General features: G+C 40.1%; 1 protein-coding gene across 1 annotated transcript in view; it reads right to left on the bottom strand.

The window, feature by feature from the left end:
- The window catches only part of CEP41 (centrosomal protein 41), a 48011-nt gene that overhangs the window by 24813 nt on the left and 366 nt on the right, over positions 1-22832 (bottom strand). Inside the window, exon 2 of the mRNA XM_059396402.1 lies at positions 8366-8429. Coding sequence (XP_059252385.1) covers positions 8366-8429 — 64 coding nt within the window. The remainder of the gene's footprint in view (positions 1-8365; positions 8430-22832) is intronic.

Here is a 22832-nt window from a genome sequence, read left to right as displayed (position 1 = left end):
TATTACTCTATAGGAGATACACAAATGCCAGTAAGCACATAAAAAGGTGCTCAACATCATTAGTCATTAGGAAAATGCAAATCAAAACCACAATGCGATACCACTTCATATCCACAAAGATGACTATAATCAAAATGATGGACACTAACAAGCATCATCAAGGATGTGGAGAAAAAGAACCCTCGTACATTACTGGTGAAGATGCAAAGTAGTGCAGCTGCTTTGGAAAACAGTTTAGCAGTTCCTCAAAAAATTAAACACAGAGTTACCACATACGGTCCTATGTGACTCCTAGGTACTAACCAAGAGAATTAAAAGCCTATGTTCACACAAAAATGTGTACATTAATGTTTATAGCAGCATTGTGGCTAAAAAGTATAAACAACCCAAATGTCCATTAATTGGCAAGTAGATAAACAAAATGTGGAATATATTTATATAATAGAATATTATTTGGCAGTAAAAAATAATGAAGTATTGATACATGTTGCAACACAGACAGACCTTGAACCCATTATGCTAACTGAAAGAAGCCAGACACAAAAGGCTACATATTACATGATTCCACTCATGTGAAATGTTCAGAATAGGCAAACTATGGATACAGTAAGTAGACTGGTGGTTTTCAGTGACTGGAAAAAGTAAGGAATGGGAAGTGATTGCTCTTGGATATGGGCTTTCTTTTTTGGGATGATAAAAATGTTCTGCAATTAGAATGATGACGGAGTCACAACTTTGTGAATGTACTAAAAACTTCTGAACTGCTTAAAAGTATGAATTTTATGGTATGTAAATTATACCTCAATTTAAGACAATAATATATCAATTATTAAAAAAGACTGATTAAAAAAAAAACCTGGACATTACATATAAAATATAAAAAAAGACTTGATAGGTTCGAGACAGGAGGGCAGACTGGGTAGGGACCTCAGGACCCAAGAAATGGCGTGATAGTTGACTTACTTGGCTTTTTGTTTTATCTGTCTTGCCTGTTTGTTTGCCTCATATATCTTAGACTTGGAGCTAAAGAAGCCAGCAACCCGGAAACACCAATGGACAGACAGGAAAAAATAAATCCCTCATAAAAGCCTGCTGGCTCCACCCAAAGGACTGGGGAAGGGGCAGCCCAGCAAGCCAGAAAACTGTCAGACAATAACTGCTTTACTCCAACCAAACACCACCCTCACCTGTCAGCAAATGTTGGGGTGGTGGGGTGGGGGTGAGGTCGGGGGGGGGGGGGCTTGATTTCTATCCTTGCTGGGCTATGATGAGGTGCCATCAAAGCACCATAAAGAGGATCAAGGAGGTGGGGATGGGAAAGTACTCGATACGATGGCTGAAGACTTCCCAAATTTGACAAGAAACATGAATCTATAGATGTACATACAAGCACAGTGAATGCCAAACAGGATAAACCCAAAGAAACCCACACCAGATACATCATAATCAAACTTCTGAAAACTAAAGAAAAGAAGAACCTTGAAAGCAGCAAGAACAAAAAAAGCCACGACACCTTACCTATATGGGAAAAACAGTTCGTGATCAGAAATCATCACTAGAAGAAAGTGGCACAGTATTTTTCAAGGTTTTAAAGAAAGTAATTGTCAACCTAGGCTCCCACACTCAGAGAAAATTCCCCTCAGGAATGAAAGGAGATCAAGACATTTTGCAGATGAAAGGAAACTCAGAGAGTCTGTTTACCAGCAGACCTACCCTAAAGAAGAGCTAAAGAAACTTCTCTAATCAAAAAGGAAAAGTAGGGACACTTGGCTGGCTCAGTCAGTGGTGTGTGTGATCTTGGGGTTGTGAGTTTGAGCCCCACATTGGGTGTAGAGATTGCATAAAATAAAATCTTTAAAAAAAAAAGTATTAAAAAAAAGAAAGAAAAAAAGAAAAGGAAAAAGAAAAAGAAAAAAACCTAAGGAAAGAAGAAAAATATGAAGAAGCAAAAATATGCATATGTACGTTTTTTCAAGTGCCTATGGAATAAATGCCAAGATAGTCCATATCCTGAGCAATAAAATGAACATCAATGTTAAAGCTAATTTAAAGGTATTTTTAAAAGACTTTTTTTATTTATTTGAGAGAGAGAGAGATCATGAACAGGGGGAGGGGCAGAGGCAGAAGCAGACTCCCTGCTGAGCAAAGAGCCTGACATGGGGCTTGATCTCAGGAGTCAGGATCATGACCTGAGCCTAAGGCAGACTCTTAACTGACTGAGCCACCCAACTGTCCCCCCATCAGTACAATTTATTAAAAAATCGAAACAGTGTGTTCTTCAACCACAATGGGATCAAACGGGAAATCAAAATAACAGGAAAATCTCCAAACCCTAGTAAATGAAACACCACACTTCTGAATAATTCATGGGTCAGAAAGATAGTCTCAAAGGAAATAAAAAGGCACAACGAACTGAATGAAAATGAAAATACAATATATCAAAATTTGTGGGACACAGCTAAAGCAGTGTTGAGAAATTTACAGCACTAACTATATGCATTAAAAAAGAGGAAAAGTCTTAAAATGATAAGCTAAGTTCCCACCCTCAACAACCTAGAAACAGAAGAACAAATAAACCCAAAGCAGAAGGAAGGAACAATATATATGAGAGCAAAAATCAATGAAATTTTAAACACCACACGCTTGTTCTTCACAAGTATCAGTAAAATGGATAAATCCATGGCAAAGAAAAAAGGGAAGAGACACAAATGAGCAGTATCAGGGCCTAGCACTTCAGACAACAGAAGGATAATAAGTGAAGATTACAGTCCTACACACATAAATTTGAAAACTTGGATGAAACATACTAATTCCTCAAAACACACAAACTACCACAACTCACCCAATAGGAAACAAGTAATTTGAATAGTCCCATAACTATGAAACAATTAAATTCAAAATTTAAAAACTCTCAGGAAGGAAATCTCTAGGTTCAGATGGTTTTACTAGAGAATTCTACCAAATGGTTAAGAAAGAATTAACACCAATTAACCAATTAATAACAATTAACACCAGGGTTTTTTGTTTTCTATTCAGTATTTTTTCTAATGGTGTGCTATTTTCTTAAACTGAGGTATAATTTACATATGATAAAAGTCACCTTTTAATTTAGGTTGGTTTTTTTTTTTTTCAAGAGAAGAGAGAATATCAGTGGGAGTAGGGTGGGGGAGGAAGGAGCAGAGAGAGAGGGGGAATCTCAAGCAGGCTCCAGAACCAGCTCAGAGCCCAATACCAGATTCGATCTCACAACCCTGAGATCATAACCCAAGCCAAAATCAAGAGTCAGATGCTTAACCAACTGAGCCACCCAGGCGCCACTATAAGTCACCGTTTTTAAGTGTACAATTCATAATATACAATCTCTTCCCAAAAATAGAACATGAGGAAATACTTTCCACCTCATTTTATGATGCCAGTATTACCCTGCTACTAAAACTAGACAAAGACAGCCCCCCCACTGCCCAAAAATTACAAACTAATGCACATCATTAATATAGACACAAAAATCTTTAGCCAAATAATAAACAGAACTGAGCAATATATAACAAGAATTACACACCATGACTAAGTGAGGTTTGGTCCATGGATGTAGCAATAGTACAATATTTGCAGATCAAGGTAATCCACCGTATTAAAGACAAAATCATATAATTATATCACTTGATGCAGTAAAACCATTTGTTAAAATTTAATAGTCATTCATGATGGAAAATTCTCAGAAAAACAGGAATAGGAGGAAACTTCTTCAGTCAGATACAGCTAACGTTATACTGGATGACGAAAGACTGAATGCGTTCCCCCTAAGATTAGGGAAAAGACAGGATGTTTACTCTCATCACTCTTATTTGACATAGTTCTGGAAGTCCTAGCCAGTGCAATAAAACACATACACAGACTGGAAAGGAATGAATAAAACTTCTTTTTTGTAAATGACACCACTGTCTACAGAGAAAAGCCCACGGTATCTACCAAAAAAAACAACCAACCAAAAAACAAAACAAACAAACAAAAAACCCCAATAAACAAACAAACTCTTCTCTTTCCTAATAAGTGAATTTAGCAAAGTCCTAGGATTCAGGAGAAACATATAAAAATAAGCTGTAATTTCTATACATTAGCAATGAACACAATGACACCAAAATTAAAAAGATAACACCAATTACAATTGCCAAACAAAAAATGAAATACTTAGGTGTAAATCTAACAGACATATAAATCTAAGAGACAGGATACTTATGCTGCAATTTGTCCTCCCTTGTGGACACCTGCAACCACAGATTAGTACCAGACCCTACATGTACTGTTATCCCTACACTAATATACCTACGATAAAGTTTAATTTATAAATTAGGCACAGTAAGAAGTTAACTACAATAACTAATAATAAAAAAGGAAAATTATAATACATACTACAATAAAAGTTATGGGAAAGCGGTCTGTTTTTCAAAACATCTTATACTCCTCTTCTTGTGATGATGTGAGATAATAAAATGCCTGATGAGAAGTAAGTGAATGACATAGGCATTGTAACGTAGCATGAAACTACTACTGACCTTCTGAGATGAATCAGGAGGAGGAGTGTCTGCTTCCAGACTGCAGATGACCGCAGGTAACTGAAACTGGAAGGTGGGGGGCAGCAGGGGGGTGGGGGACTAGTGTACTATAGTAATAGACTGGAAAACTCAACATAGTAAAGATGTCAGTTTTTTCCTAAATTGGTATATGGGTTCAATGCAACTCCTATCAAAATCAGAGCAGGGGTGCCTAGGTGGCTCAGTGGGTTAAAGCCCCTGCCTTTGGCTCAGGCCATGATCTCAGAGTCTTGGGATCGAGTCCTGCGTCAGGTTCTCTGCCCAGTGGAGAGCCTGCCTCCCCGCCCCCACCTCTGCCTGCCTTCCTGCCAACTTGTGATCTCAGTCTGTCAAATAAATAAATAAAATCTTTAAAAAAAAATCAGAGCAATGCTTTTTTGGTAAATGTAAATGAGATTATTCTAAAATTTATACGGAAAAGCAAAGGAATTGGAATAGCTAAAATAATTTTTAAAGAGAAAGAAAGTGGGAGTAATCAGTCTAACCAATTTTAATCAAGCCTGTGAGATAGTGGTAGGATAGACACATAGATCAATGGAACAGAAGAGAGAACCCAGAAATGGACCCACATAAATGTGCTAAACTGTTCTCTGACAAAGGTGAGCATACAAAATTCAATGGAGGAAAGGCAGGCTTTTAACAAATGTAGCTAGAGCAACTAGACATCCATAAGCAAAAAGTTAACTCTGATCTAAGCTGCATATCTTATACAGTAATCACCTCAAAATGTTTTGTTTTCTCTTTTTGTATTTTTATTATTTATTTATTTGAGAGTGAGCAAGCAAGAGCAGGAGCAGAGGTGAGGAGCAGAGGGAGAGGGAGAAGCAGGCTCCCCACTGAGCAGGAAGCCCTGTGCAGGACTCAATCCCAGGACTCTGGGATCATGACCTGAGCCAAAGGCAGAAGCTTAACCAAATGAGTGACCCAGGTTCTCTCTCTCTTTTTTTGTTTCTTATTTTTTCGATTTATTTTATCAAAGTGTATTGTTGACTTAAGTGTAAAACCTGAAACTATAAAACTTTTAGGAAAAAACTTCGATAGAAAATTTCTGGGATCTAGTCTTGGCAAAGAATTCTTAGACTTGACAGCAAAAGCATGATCCAGAAAAGGAAGCCTGATACACAGGACTTCACCACAATTAAAAACTTAGGCTCTTCAAAGACCCTGCCAGGAAAATGAAAAGACAAGCTATAGACTGGAGAAAATATTTGCAAACAACAAAGGATCAGTAGCTCAAATCTATAAAGAACACTCCACATTCAAGTTAAAAAGCAAACAGTCCAATCAGAAAGCAGGCAAAAGACATGAAGAGAAACTTCACTGAGTCAGATATACAGATGGCAAATAAGTACATGAAAAGCTGTTCAACACCATTAGCCATCAGGGAAACACACATCAAAATGGTGATATGCCACTATTCAGCTAGCGGAATGGCTAAAATTAAAAATGGTGACACCACCAAATGCTGGTTAGGATGTTGGGAAACTGGAGCATTCATTCATTGCTGGGAAGAAGGTAAAATGGTCTAGCTACTCTGGAAAACAGTTTGGCAGTTCCTTAAAAAACTGCAAATGCAACTATCATCTCACCCAGTAATTGGACTTCTGGGCGTTTATCTGGGAGAAATGAAGACTTATATTCACACAAAAATCAAAACATGAATGTTTATAGCACCTGTATTTGTAAGAGTTAAAAAGTGGAAACAATCCAGAAGTCCTTGAACAGATAAATGGTTAAACTGTGGCACTTCCATACCATGGGAATACTACTCAATAAATTAAAAAGTATCAACTAATAAATGCAACAACCTTAAGGAATCCCCACAGAATTATGCAGGGTGCAAAGCCAATTTAAAAAAAAGTTGCATATTGTATGATTCCATTTATATAGCATCTGTGAAATGACAAAATCATATAATTGAAGAACAGATTAGTAGTTGTCAGGGGTTAAGGAGAGGGTGAGGGTAGAAAGCGGATATGCCTTTAAAAGGACAACATGAGGGATCCCTACAGTGCTGGAAATGTTCTGAATTTAGACTTGTATGTGTCAATGTCAGTATCATGGTTATTATACTATATAGTTTCCATAAGATGTTACTATGGGAAACTGGGTAAAGGGTACATGGGAACTTTCTCCATGATTTCTTAAAATTGTGAATCCATAATTACTTCAAAATAAAAAGTTTAATGAGCAAAACACTACTTTAAAAATCTGGGGATATAAAAGGCTATCGGCAATTACTATGAATTACAAAAAGCAGATTTCAGTATCTCAATTTAAAAAAAAAAAGAGGAAATTAATTTCAGGTACTATTTATTATTAAGTCAAATTTTAGTTAGGAATTGAGGAATGGAAGGGAAAGAAATGGGTTTTTATTCACAAATCCCAATTCAATTTCCAGGAGAAAAATCTATGAAGATACAGACAAACCTATATATCTGAAATAAACCTCAGCTCTTAAAAAATTTTCATTTTAAGAAGGTTCTAAAAGAAATGCATTCCTTTATAGTTGCCTTTTAAATGTTATCTGGACCCCTCAGAAAAAAATATATAGCATTTTTAACCAAAGTGCTTCCTTCACAGAATAGCTTATTCCAGAGGAGTGGGTCACAGGTACAGTTAAAGGGGTCGGGGGCGGGGGGCAGGTAGAGATGGAGGAATTGAAGGCATTTGTGGTAGAAGGAATGAGGCTCAGGGAAAAGCTGGGGCAGCTGGCTGAAGAGACAGTGGCCAGGCTCCACACCAGGTCTCCTGATGTACCACTGACTTCTGCACCCTGCATTCAAACCCTTGTTCTGTCTCCTTTCATTGAACTTGAAGTAAATGACACAATCTCTGTGTCACAATTTCCTCCTCCTCAAAAACGGAGATAAAATTTTCTACCTACTGTCAAACAGGATATTTGCAAGGATAAATATCTATACAGCTTGGAAATGTTTGAAAGAAAGGTCCCAAGAAATTGTATCTGCAAAGGTGGTTCATTTAAAACATTCAATTGAAGTTCATTTTACATGAGCAAGCTTGCATAATGGAAGACAGTAATTTCGAAGGAGACTGGAGGAAGGGAAAGACAAAATGAAGGAGATTCAAACCAAGTCAATATCTTGTCTATATCTTCTTGGTTGTCCTCAGGTTACCCGTGGCAAATTCAGCATTGCCAAAGGCATGTGGTGCCCCAATCCACTAGCAAAACCTTCCCAATAGAATGGATTTGCCACAAAGGACTTTGAATGGTTGAAAAACGAAACAAATAAATCAAAATCTCAAAAGCCTACAAATCCACTAGGGACCCGGGGAGTGGTTAAGCTCTTTGACCACAAAATTCACAATCTACACTCATCTTTCTATGTCCATAACTTTGCATGTATTTGGTACTTGGCAAGTACTGAATTGAACAAGTGTATACAGATACTATCTATTATTCCAAGTTTAAAGGAATATACTTGAAGTGTTTCAAAAGAGAGGTTTGTTTGTTTATTTATTTATTTATTTAGGGGTATTTATTTAGCCTCAGCCTTGTAATTTATTGAACAAGGTTTTTTATCAGTTTTGCAATTTATAAGAAGCTAAGTTATGTAAATAGAAATTTTTACTGATAATCTGAAGGAAAAAAAAAAGCTTTCAAAGACAGAGCGTGAACCTGGAAGGCCATGGGACTGGAATGTGAGAAACCTTGAGCTTTGACTGACAGCAGGAATAACAGCCTGCTTCTTGACAGTAATTTGTTATTGGATTTTTTTTTTTTAAGTTTTAATTTTCTAATATTTACTCACCAGTATCCAGTCTTGACTTGATATGCTGATACCGTGGATTCTGTGGTATTCTTTTGGTCAGATACTAAAAATTAAGAAAATTCACAATTAACTGAGAATCATATATTTAAAAAATAGAACGGATGATAAAATTTCATCAAATTTAAAGAAGAAAGGAGCTCTAGAGGTCCAACTGTCCCTTCAGTCAAGAACTCTTCATGACAACATTTCCATAGGTGGAGATGGTTATTTTGTTTCTATCAAAATATTTCTTTCTTTTTTTTTTTTTTTTTGGTCCAAATAATCTCATAGCACGAGTAATTTGGGGTGGGAGTGAAGAAAAACTCTTAAAGATGATTTGACATTGAGCCAAATTAGTCTCCCTCTAAGTTCCATCCAATCCACTGTCACAACCCAGAATAAGACACCCCCCCTCCACCCCTGCCTCAAGAAATCTGTGAAAATAACTAAAGGCAGCTCTCTCCCCCTTCTTTTTAGTTTTACTCTTTGTATGATGATTTCTAGGCCATTGCCCCTGGACACCCTCCAGATTTTATCCATCTCTTCCCTGAAAAGTAGCACTTGGACCCAGACCTGAGCACTGTGCCCAGATGCTGCCAGGCCAGGACCTGGTTTGGCAGTCCTCCCTGCTTGCCTGGAGTCTGAGGCTCCACAGATGTCACTACAATGGTGTCCACTCTCGGGGCAGCTGAGGCTCCTCACGGCCCAGGGTAAGTTTGTGGTCATCCAAAAATGGCTATTGTCCTGTACTCTGGGAGTGAACTCAAAGTCCAAGCACAAGACATTTATGCATATTAAGTTCCAGGGGTATTGGTGAAAGCCATCAAAGTGAGGGAAGGCTGGTGAATTGACACTTCAAGATACAGCTTTCTTGCTTGGGCCGTTTCCTGGCCTACAAGAAAGAACATCATTCGCTCAGTCACAGGCAGCTGTGGAATAGGAAACTGAAACTGGCCAATACACTTCTGGCTTCATCTTCCGCCCCTCTTGCACGTGTTCCCTTATTGATGTTGCCCGAGAGCTCCCCTAACTTGCGGCACTCACTTTAGTCTCCAGGCTTAACAAATGTCTGCCTAGAATGCCTTTCCTTGACTTGCCCTTAGGTAGAAACTTACTTCCACTGTAAGTTTGACCACAAACTTACCCAAGGTGGAATCAGGCATTTCTTCTCCGTAGCTCCCAGAGTACCCTGTATCCCTGTTTACAACCTGAGCTGCTTCTCTAGATTTCCTCAAATCTGTATTCATCCAGAACCTAGTACACAGCGGACACATTTGCTGATAGGCAGTCAACAAATGAGTATCTAGAATGCAGAGTATAGAGGCGCCTGGGTGGCTCAGTTGGTTAAGTAACTAACTGCCTTTGGCTCAGATTATGATCCCAGGGTCCTGGGATCAAGCCCCCCACTGAGCAGGGAGCCTGCTTCTCCCTCTGCCGGCTGAACTCTCCCTTTCTCTCTCTCTGGCAAATAAATAAATAAAATCTTATAGTATCTTATAGTAATCCCCTGGTTCCTTGGAAGAGAATACCAAACTTTATTATTATTATTTTTAATTACTGTAATTAATTACTTAGACAGAGAGATAGTGAGAGAGGGAACACAAGCAGGGGGAGTGGGAGAGGGAGAAGCAGGCTTCTTGCCGATCAGGGAGCCCGATGTGGGGTTCGATCCCAGCCTCGGGATCATGACCTGAGCCGAAAGCAGACGCTTAATGACTGAGCCACCCAGGTGCCCCTATTTATTTATTTTTTTAAGTAATCTCTATACCCAATGTGGGGCTTGAACTCATGACCCCGAGATTAAGAGTCACTTGCTCTACCAGCTGAAAGAAAGAAGAAGAAAAAACCGGGTGGAGAACACCAAACTTTAAAACCCGAATCATCTGCTCTTAAAAACGTAGTTAGCTACAGCATGTCCTGCTGGCCAGTGTTTTAGATTTCAGAGACCAGGAAGAATTTTTTTAAAACTGGGGGCACCTACAGAGAAAAATCAACATTTAATTTTGCCAAGAAAGGACATTAAAAAGAAAGCACAAAACTCATAACCACCATCTGATGTTTTAATACCTAAAATGTAAGAAAGAAAAAAAAATCCCAGAATAAAAAGATTGGTCTTTAAGTGTTATTAAAAAACTCATGACATTGTCTGTGTTTTCCATTTCACTCCAGGCAAGTGAACACTTAGCACTGGGCCTCAGATGTGTGTGTGTGTGTGTGTGTGTGTGCGCGTGCATGCGTGTAACCCCTGAGCTATTTTATCCCTAGAGAAAGACTGGAAAACTTCAGTCTCCCTCTGACCAGCAAACTGCTGTCTTTAAGAGAAACTGACTCTGACATCGATTCCAACTCTTTCCTAGATGAAAACAGAAGATTCTTAAGTGAGAGAAGGGAAATATCTAAAGACTGAAAAGGGGAACTTTAGAATAAGATCTCCCCAGAGGAAAACAATATCATAGCAAAACAAACCAAAAAAACCCAAAAATGCAAACTAAAAAGCCAGGAAAATCACATATCTGGTAAACTGAGTCAAGAAAAGCTAATAGTAGAATTCCATTATCTTAGGCTAAGGGATTTTCTTTAATTTTATTTTTGTTTGTTACTCTGTACTTTCATAATTTCTATATGCTATTTCCTGTTTTTACTTTTGTTTAGTTTTGTTTTCCACTAGTTTCCTAGCAAAGTGTCTTTTGAAAAACTCCAGGCTAGTCTGTGCTGAACCAAGGGGATTTGTCCATACCTAAGCCAACATAGCTAAGAAGTGAGGGTGTCTCCTGGGACCAGGTGTGGTGGCAGCAGAATGATGGGGGAGAGAGTGTGGACAGCTGCAGTCGCTGGGCCCTTCCCGCCCCCGGTTTTCCCTTACAGAGACTAATGAGAAATCCATATGCTGCAGTAGAAAAATGCAGTGTCTCTTTTCCATTTTCCCATTTTGGACCACTTCTTGTTCCTGACTTTCTAGTGCCAACTACAACGTACAACTGTGCTTCACTCTAAGCAGACTGCCATAGCTTTTATGGAACTGCCATACTTTTTTCCTTAAAATTCTTGCTTTGTGGGGGGTGACTATTTCTTGACCTACTGACCAACTGGCTTCTTTAAATTACATAAACATGATGGAATGGTAGAAAGTGAAAGAGCTGAGGAAAGAAGCTGTTTCAAGGACTATTCATTCATTCAACAAAGCCTTATTGAGCACTAACCATTCAGGCAACATTAACTGGAGGAGTGAGCTCCTGCACTGAGGACCACAGCCATCCAGTTCTCAGTGGTGCTGGGAAGGAAGATAAACCAACAAAGAGAAACCCCACTTTGCATGATGAAAAGGAGAGGGAAGCAGGGGACAGGAGCTTGCGGAATCAGTTCCCGCAAGAACCATGTCCTGAGCGGTGACTTCTGGGCCGAAATCTGATGGCCAAGAAAATCAGTCAAGCTAAAGGAGTAGTGGGTGGAAGCAGCAGGGTTTCTGGGTAGACCCAGGGCACAGGGGGCAGCATGGGGTCAGATGAGACTGAAGAGGCAGGGAGGGCAGTTTCTCAAGGGCCTTGTATCCACGCTAAGAAACCCAGATTTTTTTTTTCCTGTAGTTGACTAGTTCTTAAATGGCAATTTTGCTCCCCCTGCTCCTGGGGACAATTGTCAATGTCTGCAGATATTCTAGGTTGTCAGAACTGGGGGTGGTGGTGGAGGTGCTACTGGTATCCACTGAGTAGAGAACGGGGAGGCTGCCAAACATCCCACAATGACAGGGAAGTCCCCTACGACAAAGAAGGAGCTGGCCCCAAATGCTACTGGTGCCAAAGTTGAGAATCCCCAGTACAGATGATTGGGGAGTCATTGAAGACAGTTTAAGGAGAAGTGATGGGATCATCCTTCCATTCTAGAAATCTCACACTGGCAGCATTCTGGAGAACTAATGGGATCGCCGCCATCAAGGATAGAGGCACAAAGATAAGTTAAGGGGTGGTCGTTCTAAGAAACGTCTGCGGTGCTAAGGGAGTGACAGTAGAGATGACAAAGAAGAGACAGTTTCAAGAAATCTTTTAAAGACGTAAAATCCTATGATTGAAAACTGACTGGTGTAACAGGGGATGACAGTGATTATCATTCCCCAGAAAAGGGACTTAAGGGGGAAGCATATATTGAAAAAAACATGTTTTTCCTATTGAGGCATGTTAAGTGTGCGATGTCTGTAGGTCATCCAAAATGGAAGTGGTGGGCTGGCTGTTTGGGTCTGAGATCAGGAGGGAAATCTGGGGTTGCAGAAAAGGACTTGGGGGTTGTTGGCATATAGGAAGCAGAGTAAGCCATACGAATAGACAAAATCACCCTCAGAGATTGTGTAAGACGGAGAAGAAAAACCCCAGCACTTAAGGTCAGGTAGAAAAAAGCACCATGCATGAGACTCATGAGAGGCCAGAAGAAAGTGGGTCACGAAAACTAAAGAAGAGTTTCAGGAAGAAGGGAGTGATCAAGAGTGATCAATGCTGTCAAGTCCGAGAACAAGAGGTCAAACATGAACAAGCCAGCAAGAATGCAGGTCAAATATGAGAATAACAAAGCAAATTTGGATTGAACAAACAGGACATTGTTGACGACCCTGGTGGTTGAGGTTATAGCAAACTGACAGAAGCAGAAGCAAAAACAGCAGGTTGTATGAGACGGGGAGGGAGGAAAGACGATAGTAGCCAGATGGCCTTTTTTTTTTTCCTTGAGAGTTGCTAAGGAATTAGTTTTTGTTGTTGCTTTGTTTTGTTTTGGAAGAAAGGAGAGATTTAAGGATGTTTAGAGGCTAGATAGGAGGGGTTGGAAATGGACAGGAGGGAGCGGGAAAGGATGAGGCCCAGAGCCCAGGTGGAAGGTTCTGCTTTGGATATGTATTTAACATAAAGATATCAGATAGGTAATCATGATGAAGTTTGTCGGGGGGATGGAGGAGGCTAAGAAAGTTCATGTCTGTGGTATTATCAGTGAGCAATGAAAAATGTCGAAGATCCTTTGAGGGTTTAGATCCCTAGAAAGGGTCCAAAGATAATGTCTTTTTTGTCTACCCATGCCATCCATCACTTCTACTTGTCTTTCAAGACCCAGCATAGATGTATCTTCCAAGCAGACTCCTTTGAAGGTCCCAGCCAGATGGAAGTCTCTTCCCTGCCCGGATGGTCACAGCACTTTGTACGAATTACACTCCTCACTTCCTGCACTTGGGACATGGCTTGACCTCTTGGATCTCTGTACCTGCTGCAGGGCCTCCCACCAGTGTGAGCAGTAAGGACTGCCTAATGGATGCATTGGCTCTGAGCCTTGAACAGCACAGCGGGATGCCCTAGGAACCCACATACGGGGGTGGGGGTGGGGTTGGGGGGGTTGGGGGTGCGAGACTTTGTGGAAGAAATGGTACTGGAACTGGGTTTTAAGGGTTGAACTTCTATGGATAAAGCCAAGGGGGAAGGATGGAAAAAGTATTCCAAGTGGAGAAAATTAGAGCAGTAAAGCCACTTTAAAAGCATGTTGAAAGAACCCCACATTGTTCGATTTGCTAGAGAAGGTACAACAACAACAATGGAGATAATCCCTGCTAACATTTGCTGAGACTTAACCATGTCATCAGGAACTTGACTAAGCATTTTACCTACATTATCTCATTTAATCCTCACAACCACTCCTGATGTAGATTTTAGTATTATCTTCATTCTACATATTGGGAAATGGGACACAGAGATGGAGTGACTTCCCGAGGTTAGTCAGCTGGTGAGAAGGGTGGAACCTGGAATGAAACTGGGTAGTCTGTCTCTAGAGCTTGCCCACTTCCACTTGTTCCAGGGGCTCTGGATACCAGATCCACCAGTGGGTTTTAGATGGCCCATGAGTCCTATTACACTATGAAAATTTTGTGAATGTGCATTCATCTGGTGAAGGGGTCTGAGATTTTCACTACATTTTCAAAAAGGTTTATAACCCAAAAAGGGTTAAGAACCATGGGTATATGAAATCCTGTGCTTATGGTGGGACGTGGACATGCAGACTCGAAGTAGAAAAGCCTGAATGTAGACTGAGGGTCTGGAGGAGGTCCTGAGGACAATGGAAGGTACCAAAAATACTGAGCTATGAGCCACATCATTGCAAGAGTATTTTGGCCAATTACTAATACATGCAAAGAAAGACTGGGCTCTATGAATGCATAGATGTTAGAGAGGGGAGAAGAATGATAAGTCAACAATGGGATTTTTCTGAAAGCAAAACACTAAAAAATGAGTGAGATTGTTTGAATCTCAAATTGTTCAAACATGAATGAGCTTTTCTGACTTCCCACCTCTCTCAAAATGAAACTCACAAGGTTGGTTGTATTTCAACTGCAACATATATAATAAGATTTATGTTTAAAGGACTTTAAAAAATACCATTATTGCTCAGAATTTCCCTACTTATCTCCTTTGAATAGACAGGGGGTCCCTAAAATGAAGGAAATGAATTCAATCTTGAAAAGAGTCTCATTTATGGCAATCTTACATTTAATACAGGTCTTTGAAAAGACAGCATTTTTTTTAATGGCAGTTTTAATCTGGTCCAATTCTACTGATCTCAAACACCAATCTTGATTGACCCTGTATGCACATGTAGCAACCCCATTTTGTTAGCAACTACTCCGTATGGCTGATTGTGTTTTTCAAGACGTTTGCAACAGAATTTCCCATCTCACTTATACTGTGATGTTGAAACTCCTCCCATGGTGGGGTGGGCCAATGTCCCCTTATTTCCCCCCGCACCCTCCACATCCACGCTTGAATCTGGATGGGCTTGTGACTATGATTAAAGTGCTGCCTTATGACTTCTGAGGTGAGATCATAAAAGACAATACCTTTCTACCTGGTTCTCCTGGGATACTTGTTCTTGGAACTCAACTACAATGTTGTCAGGAAGGCCAAGCCACATAGAAAAGGCCATTTGTAGGTGGTATGGTTGACAGCCCCAACTGAGGTCCTTGCCAACAGACTGTAACAACAGCCATGAAGAAGCCTTCAAGAAAAGTCTAGCCCTAGCTTCTGTCTGCCTGCAAAACCATATGAGATCCCAAATAAGAAGCATCTAGCTGAGCCAGGTCAACCCTCAGAACCATAGAGATCATAATAAAATGACTATTAGTTTAAGTCACTAAACATGGGGTGATTCATGATAAGTCAATATATAAGCAGAATACATATTCCAATACATAACTGGAATGCCTTCTGGGTATTCCTCAATCCATTGCAACATGGCTACTGTCCCCAACATTCTACTATGGTTCCTCTGGTAGCTAGCCAGCATCAGAGAGCCCTTAATTGCTGAATATAATGCTGACTTTCCATTATTTAACTCACTCGACCTTTCGGTACCATTTGACACTGGTATATAGCCCCACCTTCTTCAATTTCCACTCCCGTGGCTTCAGGGATATCGCTCTCCCGATTCTCCAATGACACAAGGATCATTTCTGTCAGCTGCTTAAACACTGTGATCCCCAGGATTCCATCTTCTCAATCTATAGGTTCTCTGAGAGCCAAACACTTAGGTTTAATTCCATTTATATGCTTGATATCCAAATAGGGAACCATGGCCTGACTTCTTCTCCCAGCTCAGGCATATATTCATTTACTCATTCAACAGATGTTTACTGCATGCCAGGCAGTGGGAAAATGCATACAAGGACCCTAAGTATGTAAGTATGCCAGAAATAAACAAATAAATAATTATAGATTACAAATAAAATAATTACAGATCATGAACTACTGGGTGAAGACAGCATACTGAACACATGCATTTAATTTCACTTCCTTCCAAAACCTCAATTTTGTCTTCTATTTTAAGGACATAAAGCTCAAAAAACCAGAGAGTGGGAGAAGTGACAGCAATAGATTTTTGAATTCTAGAAAGCGGATCAACAGTGAAAATGACTTGACTGATTCAAGAAAGTCAAAGGGAAAGCCAAGAACAATTCTTAAAAGTCTTAGGAATTGACAGCCTCAAGCACCTCCAGAAATGGGGAGCAGAAGGAGTGGCTCAAAAAAGGAAGATCGTTTGAAGGCTGATTGAGAAGCAACTTGATCTCCAAATTCCTGTTCCCTGCGTGCTACTGGGTGACTGCCCCCCCCCACCATGGTAGCTCTCTATAGATTTATTCCCTGAGAAGGATTTCTGGACTGGGAGGTCTATAGACAGAGAAAGGCAGAGATATCATTACTGAAAATAGGGGTATTAAGTGAATGATGCATACTAATGTTGAGATTTAGCTCCTAGCCCTAATTCCTCCAGGAATTCAGATAGGCTTTTACTCTCAGGAGACTGAAGGAATTCTCTGAGGACAATCACCAGCCTAAGAGGAAAGAGCTGAAGGTACAGATTTGGGAGGATAGTTGCCCAAACCATGGCCCAGTGAGATCTTCCTGTAATTAGGCTCACCGTCAGAAAGTTCCTCTCAGGGCGCCTGGATGGCTCAGTGGGTTAAGCCTCTGCCTCTGGCTCAGGTCATGATCTCAGGGTCCTGGGATCAAGTCCCCACATCAGGCTCTCTGCTCAGCGGAGAGCCTGCTTCCCCCCTCTTTCTCTGCCTACTTGTGACTTCTCTGTGTATCAAGTAAATAAATAAAATCTTTAAAAAAAAAAAGAAAAAGAGGGATGCCTGGGTGGCTCAGTGGGTTAAACCACTGCCTTCGGCTCAGGTCATGATCTCAGGGTCCTGGGATCAAGTCCCGCATAGGGCTCTCTGCTCAGTGGGGAGCCTGCTTCCCTCTCTCTCTCTCTCTCTCTGCCTGCCTCTCTCTCCATCTACTTGTGATCTCTCTCTGTCAAATAAATAAATAAAATCTTAAAAAAAAAAAAAGAAAGAAAAAGAAAAATAAAAAGAAAGAAAGCTCCTCTCAAATATACAGATTCCAATCACCTGTTTAAGTTTCCATGAAGTGAAGTGAATTGTGGACCCCCAAAATTCACAGCAATTCACTTCACTTCATAGCAATGTTCTAAGGCTTCTTTTAATCCTAAATTATTAATTTATATTTTTGAGTCATGTTGAAGCCCTAATCTCCAGTGTAACTGTATTTGGAGACAGGGCCTTGAGGAGGTAATTAAGGTTAAGTAAGATCATAAGGGTGGGGCACAAGCGCAGTAGGAAGAGACACGGAAAAGCTTCCCCCTCTGTACAAGTACACACAGAAAGAAATCTAGGAACACACAATGAGAAGGCAGCCATCCGCAAGGCAAGAGAGACCTCTCACTAGAAACTAAACTGGCCAGCACCGGGATCTTCAACTTCCCAGCACTCCCACAAAACTGCCAGAAATAAAATTTCTGTTGTTTAAGCAACCTAGTCTGTGGAATTTTGTTAGGGCAGCCCGAGATAACTAATATTAATCTCTAACAAAATGAAAAGAAAAATAGCAAGAGGAAAGAAATTAACTATGCAGGGGGAAAAATATTTCCAAAACTATCACCAGAGAAATGAAAACACATACACACACAAAAACTTGTCCATGAATATTCACAGTAGCATCATTCATAATAGCTCCAAAGCAGAAACAATCCAAATGTCCATCAGAAAGAACAGGTCAATAAAATAGGTATGTCTATGTTAAGGAATATCATTCAGTAGTAGAAAGGAATGAAGTACTAATACAATGATATAACCTGGATGAACCTTAAAACATGGTGCTAAGTTAAAGAAGCCAGTCACACAAGACTACATTTTGCATGACTCCATCTATATGAAATGTAGACAAAAGGCAAATAGACAGACAAATTAGATTAGTAATAGTCAAGACTGGATGGGGGAGACAATGGGAAAACTGAGGATAGCTAAAGGTTATAGAATTTGTTTGGTGTAATGAAAATTCTGATCAGTGATGACTGCACAACTCTGTGAATATATTAAAACTACTGAATTGTATATTTTAAATGGGTGCATTATATCTCATAATGCTGTTAGTAAAAACATTAAAATTTAACAAGTAACACAAATTAAAAAAAAAAAAACAAAAACTTTTGCTCTAAAACAACACCAAGTACTTATGTAAGAGTTACAAGAAAATAATTAAGTTGCGGGGAGAGCCCCCTGGGCAGCTCAGTCCTGAAGCATCTGCCTTTGCCTCAGGTCACGATTCCAGGGTTCTGGGATTGAGCCCCATGTCAGGCTCCTTGCCCAGTGGGGAGCTTGCTTCTCCCTCTCTCACTCCCCAGCTTGTGTCCCCTCTCTTGGTGTCTCTGTCAAACAAATAAATAAAATCGTTAAAAAAAATTAAGTTGACCTTTATTTGTCTGACGTGGAAAGATTTCCAAGACTTATTGTTAAGTGCAAAGAGTAAGTCAAAAAGCCATATATATGATGTTGTTAACACTTAGGTAAAAGAAAACTGTAAAATAAAACTCTCTACATACACACACACAAATGCACAGAGAACATTTTGGAAAAGATAACTGGAAACAAATGATACATTGTGATGTAGGAAATTTTTCCTACATTATTTATAAAAATTTAGGAATAATACAGAATAAAAATAAAGGTAGATAGGAACTCCAAGAAAAACAAAAAATAATAAGAAAGCAAATATAACCATAATGATCACTGCTTTGGCAATAATTTATATTTATATAGTCACAGACCAAAACAACGGTTAAAAAAAATCCAATTAGAAATTAGGAAAAAGATACAAAGAGATATTCTGCTAAAGAAGATATATGAATGGCAAATAAGCACATGAAAAAATTTAAGACATTCAACCTCAGTATCCATTGGGGAAATACAAGTTCAGACCATTATGAGATGTCACAGTATACCCATTAAAACAACTATGGGGCGCCTGTGTGGCTTAGTTGGTTAAGGAACTGCCTTTAGCTCCGGCCATGATCCTGGGGTCCTGGGATAGAGACCAGTGTCAGGTTCCCTAATCCTTGGGGGCCTGCTTCTCCTCTCTCTCTGCTAGCTGCTCCCTTGCTTATGCTCTCTCTCTCTCTCTCTCTGTCAAATAAATAAATAAATAAATCTTAAAAAAAAACACACACACACACACACACACAACTAAAATAGGGGCATCTGGGTGACTCAGTCCAACTCTTGATTCTGGCTTAGGTTATGATCTCAGGGTTATCAGATCAAGTCCCACACTGGGTTCTGTGCTTGGTGCGGAGCCCGCTTGAGATTCTCTCTCCCTCAACCTCAGTCCCTCCTTCCCTCCTCCTCTCTCCCTCCCTAAAGACAAGCAAACAAACAAAAAAACACACACAAAAAAAACCACAAAAAACTAAACTAAAATAAAAAATACTGACAATACCAGATGTTGTCAAGAATGTACAGAAACTCATCTCTCATTCACCGGTGATGAGAATGTAAAATGGTACAGTTCACTCTGGAAAATAGTTTGGTAGTTTCTAAAAAACTAAATGTAAGCTCACATACAACCTAGAAACTATACTCCTAGGCATCTATCCCAGAGAAATGAAAATTAACATCCACACAAACAGCTGCCAAAAGTTCATATCTTTATTCAGAATAGCCCCAAACTGAAAACAGCCAAAATATCCTATAATAGTTGAATGGTTAAACAAACTGTTATAAATACACACCACAGAATACTAATCAGCAACAAAAGGAATGAACTACTGCTATAGGTCACAATTTGGGTGTGTCTCAAGGACATTATTCTGAGTGAAAAAAGCCAATCTCAAAAGGTCACATATCATGTGATTCCATTTATGTAACATTCCTAATGACAAAATTACAGAAATGGAGAACACATTAGTGGTTGCCAGGGGCTAGGATGGTGAGGTAGAGGAAATGGAAATGACTAGGAAGGGACACTATGAGGGAGCTATTTGTGGTGACGGAATAGTTCTGTATTTTGATTATAAATCTAAACATGTGAAACCTTGATTATATTAAGCCTACACATGTGAAAAAATAGCCTAGAATAATATACACATTGTACAAATGTCAAATTGTACAAATTTATGGCTTTGCTTTGATATTGTATTATACTTACATAAAATATAATCAATGGGGAAACTGGGTGAAGGTACATGGGACTATACTATTTTTGCAACGTCCTATGAATCTATCGTTATTTCAAAATAAAATTTTTGTAAAAGGACATCAGAGCCCAAAACAGGTCTTAAGAATTAAGAACACAACAGCAGAAATTAAATAGGATTAGAAGATAAAGTTAAATAAACAAATCTCCCAAAGAGAGCAAAAAGACGAAGATAAAGATGTGGAAAACAGGGGCGCCTGGGTAGCTCAGTGCGTTAAGCCGCTGCCTTCGGCTCAGGTCATGATCTCAGGATCCTGGGATCGAGTCCCGCATCAGGCTCTCTGCTCAGCAGGGGGCCTGTTTCCTCCTCTCTCTCTCTCTGCCTGCCTCTCTGCCTACTTGTGATCTCTCTCTGTCAAATAAATAAATAAAATCTTTAAAAAAAAAAAAAGATGTGGAAAACAGGAAATAAAATTTAAGAAAATTAGAGAACCAGTCTTATAGAAGCGACATGAAAATAATTAATTTAAGAAAGAGAGAATGCGGGCGCCTGGGTGGCTCAGTGGGTTAAGCTGCTGCCTTCGGCTCAGGTCATGATCTCAGGGTCCTGGAAACGAGTCCCGCATCGGGCTCTCTGCTCAGCAGAAAGCCTGCTTCCCTTCCTCTCTCTCTGCCTACTTGTGATCTCTCTCTGTCAAATAAATAAAATCTTTAAAAAAAAAGAGAGAGAGAATGGAGAGGGGCCTGGGTGGCTCAATGGGTTAGGCCTCTGCTGATCTCAGAGTTCTGGGATTGAGCCCCACATGGGGCTCTCTGCTCGGCGGGGAGCCTGCTTCCGCCTTTCTCTCTGCCTGCTTCTTTGCCTACTTGTGACCTCTTTCTCTCTGTCAAATAAATAAATAAATAAATGAGAGAGAATGGAGAAAATAGGAGGGTGAAGTCAACAACAAAATAATTCAAAATAATTCAGCAGAATTTCATAGCATATAAAGACATGAATTCTGGTGCCTACCAAAACGAGTGAAGAGACCCACAGCAAGGAGTATCTTTGTGAAACACAACACTGTTAACATAGAGAAAATTCTACAAGCTTCCAAAAAGGAAAAATTAAGCCAAGTACAAAGGTACAGCATGGCTCTGGACTTCTCCACAGCCACAGTGGATACTAGAAAACTATAATGCAATGTTTTCAAAATGCTGATGGTTTCCAACTAAAAATTCTATACTCCACCAAACTTGCAAGCAAATAAATGTGAAGGCAGAATAACTTTTTCAGACATGCTTAGCATTTTAGAAAGAAATAAAAAATGGTTATTTCTCATGCACTTTTTTCCAAGAAATTACTGGAAAATGTGCTCCACTAAAACAAGGAAGTTGGACATCTTCCTCTAGGACACAAATGTATGACCACACAGAGCATCCCAGCTCTGGTCCCCTACACTCCTCTCTCTCCCACATTCCTGATCTCATCAATGGCATGGGCACTGCTGAGTAGCCCAAGCTGGGAAACTAAGTCATCCATTCCACTTTCATTTCTCAAAGCTAATCATGAAGTCTTAATGATTTAACTACCTAAATATTTCTCATTTCTGTCCCATGTTCCATGACGTTCCTTTAGATCTATATGGTAAATACCACCTAACCCATCTGCCTACCCCCGTCCTGGCCTCCTCAACTCCACGATGTGGCTAACAGTCGTCTGCCTAAAATGCAAATCTGACCACATCATTCAGTTACTGAAAGATCCTCAAAAGCTTCTCAAATTCAGTCCAGCAGGCAAGATAAATATGGGGCAAACGGCCACTCTCCCCATCTATCTCCCCCACCTTCATGATAGAGATTATATTCGATCCTGGTATTGTCCTGCAGAGCCTCACAACTTTCTCCGCATAGCTCACAGCCAACCACCATGAAATGAAATAATTTGCAACTCCTGTTCGGTATAAAGGCCCGGAAGACCCTTCCAGACTTGACTCCAGCTTCTCTACAGGGAACTAACTGTCCACTCCCAGTCACCTCGCCATTTCAGACCATGGCCAGGACCGACGCTTCCTTCCCTCACTCGTCTCTGTGCTCTCGCATCCTGTTCCCCAACCACGCTGTATTCAAATGGTTTCCAAGTCTCCCTCCCTAGACTGAACTTACTAACGGGCGAATGCCTTGTCTTACTCTGTGCTTCTAGCGCCTGCTGCCATGTAAGAGTCCAGTCAACATTTGTTGAAACTAAGGGGCCACAAATACCGCGGGGCACTAGAGGCGGAACCAAGTTCAAGGTCCTATCGGTTAGAGGGTAAACGAAGGTCAAATTCTGTGTCCTTTCCAAATGGCTTGATCTGCTTATTCCTACTCTTCTGCATCCCCATAATCAGAAATGATGGCTGCTCCTGATTTTGCTCCTTCCGTGTTCCGGGCGTTCATTCAGGTGTTCTTTATTTTATGCAACTGCCGCGCCTAGACTGGAAGCCCTTTGAGGG

Source organism: Mustela nigripes, chromosome 4 (assembly GCF_022355385.1).
Source record: "Mustela nigripes isolate SB6536 chromosome 4, MUSNIG.SB6536, whole genome shotgun sequence".
Classification (NCBI taxonomy): domain Eukaryota; kingdom Metazoa; phylum Chordata; class Mammalia; order Carnivora; family Mustelidae; genus Mustela; species Mustela nigripes.
The sequence above is the reverse complement of the archived record's forward strand: the minus strand, read 5'-3'. Positions and strand labels throughout refer to the sequence as shown.